We start from the raw sequence: 11490 nt of genomic DNA on the forward strand, positions 1-11490 counted from the left end.
TATTTCATTACGATATCCAACATGCTGATGATCTACAGATGAAGGTCTGTACAAGGCAGGCCAGCTGCCCTTGCTGTACACTAAAGAGAAGGCCAAAAGTCAGGGGGCAAGCTGACAGAGGGAGGGGCAGGCTGTCTCCAGTTACTGCAGTGGCTGCCAGTACTCAGCCCGACTTGTTATTGCCTTCCTAATCTCTCTTCCTGTATAACTACAACACCTGCTGCACAGCCCTTGGTTACTCCTCTTAGACTCTTACCTGTAGGCCTAAAACTGCCTGGTAATCTCATATTCATGTAAATTCAGTGCAGCTGCTCTTTACTGTGTAGGTAGAAATCTGCAGAATGATTCATTTTTTAGAAAATAACTAAATGCAGTTTGAAAGAAAAAATGGCAAAGAAGGCATATCACCTGTCAAAATGCAGCCTGGAGAAGGTACAACTTGCTAATGATAAATCTATTTACATTTCAACCAGCAGTCTGTAATAACGCTGTAAGATATCAGAAATGCATAATTCTGTCAGGCATCAGATTTTGGCCTCTAAGTTGTGAAAATGTCATATGTGATGGCTCAATTAATTTGCATGAAGCTGAGATGCTGCAGCTAAACTAATGGTTTTTTGTTACTAGTTATGAGGTGGAAGTCGAGTGGCTCACATAACTCATGTTTAACAACCATCCTCTGCCAAGGTAGCATAACTTACTGAATGAATGCTCCTTCAAATTGCCACCTAGTTAAAGTTTATTTGTTGTGTGAGCATATGGAGTTTTTATTTTATTTTTAGATTGTGTTCTTTGCTTGGGGATGATCAAATAAAGATATTTCTATGATACAGTACTTGTATTAAGGACTTCATATTGATGTCATTTGTGAAGAGACAATCTTACTGCAAGCACATAAGAAACAAAGACCACTCATTGGTCTCATTGTTTTATTTGTATATTTATACCTCAAGTATGGAGATTAATACAAAAACATTTTGTTACCGAAAGAAGTTGATTTCTATGAAGTTTGTATAAAAAAAGTAAACCAACTCTGCTTGATGCTTGAAAAAGTAGCTTCATTTAAAAGCTGTCTGTAGTGACGCTAATAACCTGCGGCTGCACTCTGTTCCTGTTGCAGCTGAAGAGCCAGGCTGCCCTCGTGTGGCGATAGCGCTTTGACAGCAGCACATACAGTACAGGGTTGATGCAGGGATGCAGATACTGTAGCATTGTACAGACAAAGTAAAACATCTCCCAAGCCTGTCCATGGCGATACAGTCCCAGGTACACGCACAGCTCAAGCACGTAACCAGGCAACCAGCACACAGAGAAAGTAGCAGCAGCCAAAAACACCATGACAGAGGCTCGGCGGGTGTTCCTTGCGCTGGACACAGACATAACTGGACTCTTGTGGAGAAAGAGAGCCAACCGAACGTAGTTGAAGGCGATGACAAGCATTGGGACAAAGTAGTAAAGCACAAACTGGCTGAGGACCACTTGGTAGTGGTGGTCATGAATGGTTGGGAGGCAGAAGGTGAAGTTTGCCATGTTCGGACCCAGGCTGTCTTTGTTTGCAAACATACGCAAAGGTAGGCTGATGAAGAAGCTGAGGGCCCAGACCAGGACAAACATAAGGATGACCAGGTCCATGGTAGGCGGCTGGTACGGATTGGTTATGATCATCGCACGGGTCATGGACACGGCACACAGAGAGTAGGTGCTGGCGGCTAGGCTGAAGGCCAGCATAAACTGGTAGACCTTACAGGAGGTGTCACCCAGAGGCCAGGAGTGACTTACGGCAGAGTGCACGGTAAAAGGGATGAGCAGGAGGGTGAGAAAGTCGGCCAGAGTCATGCTGAGGAGGAGAATGTCCAGTCGGTTCTTACGCAAAGTGTTGTATTTGGCGAACAGAGAGAAGACAAGCAGGTTGGCACAGAGCCCAATGGCCAGTATCACTCCACAGGTACAGGCAAAGATCAGCCCATAGGTGTTAGGAACAGCCATGTTATCACCGACTTGATATCACCTTTAAAATAAAAGTTATGTTAGTGTTTTCCCCATCGAGTTAAGACTTAGTCCATGGCTAAATTAAAACATCAAATACTGTTTTTGAAAAAGCTCCCCCTTTTATGAGGTTTTGATGCTTTGTCATATATTTTAATGATCACATTGATCTTAGAATAAACATAATGGGCATCTTCTTTTTATATTATGTGCATCTTATCACAAACAAAATATCTGTCAATGTTAATATTAACAGATCTTGAAATTGGTTGTTGGTTGCTGTCCCATTTTTGTTGGTCCTTCTGAAACATGTTATATCAAGACTCTCAAAACTTTTTCTTCTTGCTTGACTAAAATGCATTGGTTAAATATCAATATTATTTAAAAGCTTTTGTGGACCAATAAAAATACAAACTGTATATGTGATACAATTTTATAAAAACATGCCTATATTAAAATATCCAACAAAAAAAGGTTTTTACACAGCAGTAAAGTCATCTGTTATTATTATTATTATTATTAGTTAAAACAGCTTCTCTGTGGTGTGTTATATTTAAACTGAAAGTGTAATTTCCTACAACAGGTATTTGTCTTATCTGAGGTTGTTACATGTTCAAATTTTACAATAGAATAATGATCATTTTCATGTACTCACCATTGTTCCTCAAAGCAGTTTACACAGACACGTGTTTTTTAGTGAACCATCCTCCAAATTCAAACTAAAGACTTTACTGTTGTCCATCCTGATCAACTGGACAGATGATGGGAGAGGTGGCAGACTCTCACGACTCATTACTAAGCGTGATTGCTAAATGTGGAGAGAAGAAAGGCAAACATCACTTGGGTCAAATTAATTCTGGTTGACCAGGTTTAAATAGAAATGACCAAAGACCAGCTGCTGAGAAAACACTGATACTTAACATTCCTGTTTTGGTTTAATTATTGGAGGACGTGTTTGCACCTTTTGGGTTGTTTTCAGTCACTTTTATCTGTAGTAACTGCTAGATTTGACCTTATAAGCCTTTGTTTGACCTTTTGATGTAAATTATAGTTGATACATTTTACTGACCTTGTCTGACCTGTTATTGTCATAGTTGCAGAACTGAATTGTAAAATATATTTCTGGACTTAATTCGCATTGTATGAAGTATATTTTAGAATCAGCTCTCTTTGAACAACAGGCCTGTCCATTGATTACCTCGTCTGTTCCTCCCCTTCTCTAGAGAAGTTAATGTCTCTGTCCATTGTTTGATTGATTTCTTCAGTGTAAGCTGTAGGATCCTGACGGCAGCTTTATCAGGCTTTCCACAGCATTTATGACTCTCTGTCAGCTAATGGCCTACGGTGCACACTGCTGCTCTTAGCACAGGATATAGCTGATGCTGATGCATTTGCTTACCCTTCCATTACCCGTTACTGTGCTGTGCAGTGAGCAGCTGTTAAAAATGCCCCATGTTTTCAAGTGGGACGTTAACAGCTTTGTTGTGTTCGTTCTGTGCCAAAAGTCAACAAAAACATCAATGTTATTAGTTTCAGGCTCATTACCTTAATTGTGAATTTTATTAATGCTCTTTGACCCAAATCCCACTCTTCTTTTTTTCAGCATTTGACTCCCAAACCATCGTTATAACAAGTTTTAATGGTTGCAATTAGATATATAAATCCGTAATAAACTGACCAAAATCAATAGCAGTTTCACCCAAAAACTGGCTTGTCTCAAAGCACAGATTTGTCAGAAGTCAGGAGTACAGGCTACACTCTACTTATGGAAACAGTAAGAGAAAAATGTAGATTGTGAACGCAAAATGAAATAAATGAGTGGAGAAAAGCATTAGGAAGTTTACATTTGACCTTTTAGTTGACTAAGAAGACACTCAACTGGAAATTAATTTATCAACTATTTGTATATTATTTAATTGAAGCAAAACACTTTTTAAGCCAACCTAATGGAAATTTATTGGTTTAAAGATTTCCATAGTTGATGTTTGATGCTATTTGACTCGTGTGTATTTAATACTGAATTTGTTTGTAATTTGGGCTGTTGGATGGACAACACTATTACACAACACTAGCAATTTGAAGTGATCACCGTGGGCTCTGAAATTGTGACAGGTAGTTGTGTTAGCCATTTGTGGACACATTGTTTTAAGACACAGTTAAATACAGAATAATTGGCAGATTCATTTAAAAAAAAAAAAAAACGCGATCAATCGTAGATTAACATCAGGTTTTGTGGATGAATAAGTGCTTGTTTAATAAAAAAAGTTAATACTGCTATTTTAGACTTTGACTCCAACTGATACAATACACACTTAAAATATAAAATATTTTGGCTAGAACTATGTCATTATTTTGATCATTAATTATTTCTTCATATGTGAGAAATGTTTTGTTTTGCTCAAGTTGATCTTTTTAGATCTGTTTTTCTATTTCGGATGAACAAATCCAATATGTTCAATTCTGTTTCACGAAAGACATTTGGAGGGATCCTCATTTTCTGAGAATCTCAAACAAGGTAACATTTAGCAGTTTGGCTGGAGCCAAGCTACTTCTTTATACTGATGTAATGATAGCTCTTTCTTTCATAAAAGCTACATGTTTGAGTTGTGTTTTAATGTTGAACAAAGACACCATGAATTATAAGATATTTCTAATGGCTACTCTTTTAATGTTTCATAACTGGAAATATATACAATATGCCCTCAGTGCAAAGTTAGATCATTAAATGAGTCTGCTGGCCCCTGACTCAGGCGCGTTCTATCAAAGTTATATACAGTATGTAGGATGGTTGGGTTGTATTTGAAGAAGTAATCCGATAAGTTACCAGAGGGGAAAGAAAGCGGGACCATCAAAAAGAAACATCGAATTGGAACTCAACCACACAAGAACATGTACAGGATATAATTAAAGTGCATTATGGAATTTAGTCAGCAGCACTGCAATACATTCACAAAATAAATACACACTTACAAAGTGAAATAAATTATGGCAGAACAGTTCCGACAGATGTACCCAGTGAGCGGTTTGCATGTAACTCAGTCCAAGATAGCTGACACATATCGAGTCAAACAAAAGGCGACCCCTTCTGCTTTTAAGCTTTGTGAAGAAACATTATATTCAGGCAATAAATAATTTCCTCCTCTGATCTACTTGTTCACACAGCATTGTTTTTGAGTAAATCTGGGACACTGAGGCCGAAAGATTTTCAGATAAATATGGATCAAATATGATATTTTGACAAAAAAAATCAGGGAAAACAAAGCACACTATTAAAAGCACAGTCCCAGGGTCTTAATATAAAGTGACTGAGTCAGTCATGTGTTGAGTCTCTCAGATCCCAGTCTAGTTGAAGCTATGTCAATGTCTTAGTGCAGTACCATACAAACACTAACTGAAGTCTCTTAGTCAGGACACTGCATCCTCCATGGCTTCGTATTTTTAACCGAGCGTGCTCGTCTCCGCTTCTTGTTCTCACTCTCTCTGCGTCGACCTAACCTTGCCTTCTTTTTCCTTTTAGTGGCCACTTTGAGCGGCTGGTCCTTATAAGCCAGAGCCTTGTTGGTCTCCTGGGGCAGGTTAGAGCCATCTCTGTCCGGTCTGAACCTGTCAGGGAGGTTCTTAGAGGCTCCTGGGGGCTTGTCAGGCAGGGCATTTCCACTAAAGGTTTGGCTCTGGGTTCTGCTCTGCACAGGTGGTGCTCGGTCATCAGCTGTGTGCACCTCCTCCAGCAGCTCATGCAGCCACATGCGACGCTTGAACTCCTGCATGGAGCGGCCCTTGTCGTGCATCAGCTGGGCGTGGCTCACTGACCTCTTCCTTGAAGCACAAAAATATACAGATTGAGTCAGATCAATAAGAATGGTTATAGAAATACAAAATAAATAAAAACATCCTCAAGGGTCGCAGGTTTAGCTTAGTTGGTAGAGTGGGAACAGAGGCTACAGTCTTCGCCGCACCGGTTGCAGGTTCGGATCCTGATTCTGTGTGGTGCATGTAATCTTCCACTCTCAACCAACATTTCCTGTCTGTTTATACCTGTCCTATCAAATAAAAGAGAAACCCAAAAAAGAATCTGAAACAAAAAAAAAAAAGCATCCTCAATTTGCATGTGCCTTGAGAGGGGACTTTGGAGACTGTTGAATATCTATTGTTCTGTAATGTAAAATTCTCATCACTTTAATAATGAGACAGTTAAAGAAGAATGCAATATTTCTGAGCTAGCATTATTTTTTGCCTTTCTGAATTTTTAATGCCATGGTACAGTAAAGTGTTGAGTTGATTTGTGGCACACCTTTAGAAGTGTTGGCATCTGATGTCTAATGTCATGCACCAGGAAATCTCAGTCAGTACAGTAGGTGGCAGCATAAACGTAAAGTTACTGAGAGCCGTCACTATTCTGATCTCAGAGATAAAACAGAGAAGATCTCCTGTACATTGATTTAATCTGTACATGTAGGCTTTTGTTTAGTTTTCTAATTTCAAATAATTGGTTTCCTCATAATTGTAGCTTGACTTTGTTTATTTATGAATCACTTTTTCATTTAAGTGTTGAATTTCAAAGCATTCATTTTATTCAGATGGTCTTCATGATTAAATCAAACATAACTTACGTTCTGCTATTAAGTGCATCAACTGGTCTTCCATCAAGAGTCACTGGGGAGCACAGCAAGAACACAGCCAGACTCCACTGATGAATCAGGACTATTGAGCACATCCTTGAGACTATGATCTAAAAAGCACACAAGAAAATTTATCAGCCACTTAAGTTTACCAAGCAACCTTGTTTTGTGAATAAACTCTGAACTTCTTATCCGCTATTCAGTAGTAAAGTCAGCAGTCAGTCTAGACTGCTGAAAAAGGGAAACTGTTCCAGCTTAAATAAGATCTCCATTCAGCATTACTTGTGCTAATAAACAGTTTGTTATTGTAAAAAACAAAAAAAAAGGTTTTGACTTACTTGAAAGAGATGTTCTTGTTGCAAAAATCAATGATAAAATTTTAAAAGAAAATGATTGTGGCTTCTACATTATGGCCAGTTCAAAACTTGTGTCCAAATCCATTGCAGTGGAGGCAGCCTGGGGAAATCCCCTATCAGTCTGCTCCATTCATTTGCCTCCCAACAGTGAGTGTTGAGCTATTTATTCCTCCCTGGCGTCCCAATTAAAAGAATGATAAAGATGGAAAGAGCAGCAGCAGCCCATCAGATGCCTCTCTGCCTCTCTGCTCAGTCTTGCAGTAATCTCATAAAGAGTAACGGTGAAGCATCTTCTCTGGTGGCCGGAGCCGGAGAGCTGAGTGGGTTTTCAGTCCAACACTGTGAGCCAGTCTGTCTGAGAGCAGCACAGAGAGAAACTCAAACTCTTCTCTAGGAGAATATGCAGGCACTACCTTAGCCCCTACCCATTAAGTCCAGTTGTAGCACCGTACCCAGCCTCCCCATCCCTCCCCTCTCTTCCTCCTCTGAACCCTTCACACACACCTGCTGTGACAAGAAGGTGGCGCCCATACAACCTCCAAGCCACACAACAAAGAGGATACTTAACCTGGGAATATGAAAAACCTTTTTAATATTCAGTTAGTTTCAAATAATTTCAGCTTTACTTTCTTATTAAAATTTCCTCATAAACAGGTTAGAAATAACAAGCGTGCACCAAAGGTGATAATCGTGGGTTTACCTAGCAGAGTGTATACAGGGAGAGGCAGGGTTACTCCAACATAAACAGCCAGGCCTAACCACTTTCCCAGGGGAGAATGACCATAACCTCAGAGAAACCTAACCCACAGCCTCTCACTGCAGACCATTCAACTCACCTCCACTCTGCCTCAGCAAACCAGCTCACCACCAAATGGTTACAGTGGGCTCTGAGGTATCTCTTGACTTCAGCTAATAAGGAGAGTAGCGAGTACTGTTTTGAGCAGTGCTCGACATTTTAACTGGCCCGCTGGCCCGGACACACAATTGAAAGACTCCAGGCAAGCTGATTGCATTTTCCACTGGCCTGCTTGGGCCAGTTGACACACTGTCTTAAAAATAAATAAAAAACTGTAGCATATAATGAATAATTTCAAATCATTTTCCTGTGATACTGGTGTTTTGTCAGTGATTGTTTTAAGATAATCTAATGAGTTAATTAATTAGTGCATCAAGATGTCTTCAGTGTGCATGTGAGTCATAAGTTAAAGGCAGCTGCCAACACTTTCACTGGTGATGGAACATTTTAAATAAAGAATTAAGAAATTCACGAGAGGCGCCAAGGAAAATAAGAACAAAGTATGATAAGAGTAAAACCAGCTAATAACAGAGAAGTTAAAGTAGAACTCAATGAATTAGAAAATATAATTTTTTAATAACTTTTGAAACAGATTGGTTAATTTTCTTCATTTTGAAAGTAAATGAAGTCCTGTTCTGACTGTTCATATTGATGTTTGAGCTGTCAGGGTGTAGGATGCAGAGCAGGAGGGGATAGCTCACTCACAAATCATCAGATCATCAATCTAACGGTATTTTCTCTTCCGAAGCTCACGATCCAATTAAATATCATCCCAACGTGATGTCCCGCCTTCTCTCTTGTGATTGGTTCTATCCCGTTTCAGTTCGACACATGTCACAACACTGAAGTCAGATACTCTGGCTTCAGGGTTTTTTTCTTACTTCTTTCTTTGTCTGGAACAATTGTATATATTATTCTTTGCTTATCTATGTTTATATTCAATGTTATAATTTTGTATACTGAGAGCACAGTTCACTGAAGCCAATTTCCATTTGTTTGTAAGCATACATGGCCAATAAAGCTGATTCTGATTCTGAATTGTCGTTTTTAGTTCATAGTGCTGGCAGCTTAAAGTCTATGGGGGGGTGAGGATCCTCATGTACTTTGGGCGTTATTTTTGTGTCTACTGTACCGGTCAAAATACACCAAATGGTTTGAAAAAATCTTAATCTGCATCAATTCCCAGACAATGCAATTAATAATACTGTGAACCACTGACTGTAAACCTAGCGTCAACATGTTAATGTGCTTATGTGAGCATGTAGGCACAACTACAACCCCACAGAGCTGCTTTCATGACCATAAACTCTTGTATGACTCTGGACTCCTTACTTATTTTTAAGGATTAATTTATAAAATGAAATGGAGGGGAGGGGTTTAGAAGAATACAGTCCATTCAAAAACCTGAGTCATTTATGTGGTTAATGTACCTACTTGCCCTGTTTTACTGGATGGAATAACTTGCATTTCTCCTCATGAATAAAACCCATAAATAATTTCTGTGAGCAGTGATGATTAGTAGAATCACTTTTGGCTAGACTGTAGACCAGTTGGTGGTAAATAACTTAATAGAGGGCTCAGTATTTTAAAAGCAGTCATGATTCAATTCAGTAAGGGGTCCAGAAGGGATTTGGGGCTCGGGCAAAATATATGGCAGACCCCCCCTGCTGTCTTCAAAATTCAGCTTTCTTCTGTTTCCAGCCAGTCTGCCCCAAACGTCCAACACTTTAACATTCGGTAGGGAAAAAAATACCTCATTCGATTCCTTTCAGCTAAGGCTTTACCTGCAAAAAAAATTGAGTAAAAAAAAAAAAAAAAAAAGAAGAAGAAAAAAAATCCCATTTCCTGGCAGACAGCAGCATATGGAACAGGAGCCAGGAAAGCTGCTTTTGATTCATGCTAAATTGCACTCTCAACACTGAACAGTATTCCAGTTCGTTTTTCATCCTTTTCACACTGCACCTACTTAACAATCACACATACAGAACACACACAGACACACACACACACATACACACCCACCCTTGTTTCAAAGAATTTTAACTGTGCTGTTCCAAACATCCAACTCATACACACTTACAGAGAAACACCCCTCATTTCATGTATAAATTCAGAGTTCAGCATCTATTTTTGGATTAGTTGTACCCATTCCCTCTAATGACCCACCCTATTATGTCATAAATCTGGGCTTTAGTTGCTGTAACACTTCCTGCTTTTGTTTTGGAGTTGCATTCAAAATCACTACGCACTTGGCATGTACATTACAATTCTGTGCATGCCAGTGCTAATTCTCACATTGGAAACACTCTAGTTCTGTCAACATTTACTATTATTTTAATACTATTTTACAGCACCTTTACTCCCTCCAGCTTTAAGTGAATTTGAACACTGCTGCAAAGTGAAAAGTGAAGACATGTACATTCAAACATTACATTCTTGTTACATTAAACAATCAATACAGTTTTGTTGAAAAGAACATTTGACAAACTTCTATTCAACCTGAAATGTTATGTATAACCATATATTTAGCTGTAAAAGAACACACAATCAGATGATTCACACTAGGGCTGGGTCTTGGCAAGGACCTAACGATATATGTATCGGGGTTCATTTGAAATACCATTCAAAATTAAAATACAGTTTACTGTATCATTTAGTCAAAATAGTGGTGTGCGATATATAACGATCTTAGACCGTGAAGGATTAGAATGTGTTGATGATCTGCCAAAGCAGGGAGATCGTAGAACCGGGCAACAGTGTTATTTCTGTCATCTTGCAGTTTATGCTCCTACACAGACGCGTCTCCACCTCCCTGTTTGCTCCGCAGCGGAGCGGGATTCATCTGTGAAAATGACAACTAAACATTAAAACAACTCCATCCTGGTTATATGCAACTGCTTTGATATTTGTGTATCAAAGCAACTGCTTTGATACTGTATAACCCTGGTGTTTAAAATGTTGGTGCTGAGGTGTTTTCTGCTCTCTCTCGGTTTTATGAAAGTTACTAACAAACCTCTCCACTCAAAGCTCACCTGTCGTGATAACAGAAACTATAGAGATTGGGCTAAATTATGTGATGGAACAGAGGGTGGCGATCATATCAGCGAGGTCCAGACCTTGGCTGTTCATTTTTTGTAACAGTAGGCCTACAATCACTTATTTCTATACATTGATTTCCCTGCATGCTGCTTGAAGTGATGTCAGTCAGCAGCTCGTTCTCCTCTCGTTCAGTGTGCAGGTGAGAGAATGAATAAAACACTTCTTTCAGTAGAAGTTACTTTGATCATGTGTTACAGAATGAACACATTCTGTATTATATTTGATTATATGTAGACAAAACTAAAGTTAGCCCAATAATGTTATAAAAAAACAACATAACCTATAAACAAAGGCTGCAGAGCCTGTATGAAGCTACAGTTGTATGAATTCTGAAGGGCTAAATAGCACAGAAACATAAGAACATGTTTACATGTTTTCAGATGAATGCATCACTGCCTGAAAATGTTCCTCATCAACACAAAAAGAGGACACATTACTAAATCATAATTTCAAAGTGGTGCTGAAAACCTTCAGATTGTGCATAAATATTGATCAAATCAAGGGAAAGACATTTCTGGTGCTAAAAAATGTTCTGGGGGGAGACATCCAGACCTCCTACAAAGACGTTTTTCAAATACTATACTAATTAGCACAGTTTTTGTGCATTTAGAAACATTATACAGGGACTCCTGCC

At 39.0% G+C, this 11490-nt stretch overlaps 2 protein-coding genes across 2 annotated transcripts; both read right to left on the bottom strand.

Moving 5' to 3' along the window:
- Window positions 1-816: 816 nt before the first annotated feature.
- Window positions 817-3025, bottom strand: LOC110002950 (galanin receptor 2a). The gene is made up of 2 exons (XM_020658637.3): window positions 2642-3025; window positions 817-2008 (listed from the first exon to the last, which is right to left on the bottom strand). Exon 2 carries the CDS (start codon window positions 1984-1986, stop codon window positions 1063-1065), a length of 924 nt encoding a protein of 307 aa, XP_020514293.1. The 5' UTR covers window positions 1987-2008; window positions 2642-3025; the 3' UTR covers window positions 817-1062.
- A 580-nt stretch (window positions 3026-3605) lies between these two features.
- On the bottom strand, window positions 3606-7406 carry pthlhb (parathyroid hormone-like hormone b). The gene is made up of 3 exons (XM_065956714.1): window positions 6944-7406; window positions 6597-6715; window positions 3606-5802 (listed from the first exon to the last, which is right to left on the bottom strand). The coding sequence occupies exons 2-3, from the start codon at window positions 6698-6700 to the stop codon at window positions 5388-5390; spliced, it is 519 nt and encodes a 172-aa protein (XP_065812786.1). The 5' UTR covers window positions 6701-6715; window positions 6944-7406; the 3' UTR covers window positions 3606-5387.
- Window positions 7407-11490: the final 4084 nt, after the last annotated feature.

This window comes from Labrus bergylta, chromosome 7, assembly GCF_963930695.1.
Source record: "Labrus bergylta chromosome 7, fLabBer1.1, whole genome shotgun sequence".
Classification (NCBI taxonomy): Eukaryota; Metazoa; Chordata; class Actinopteri; order Labriformes; family Labridae; genus Labrus; species Labrus bergylta.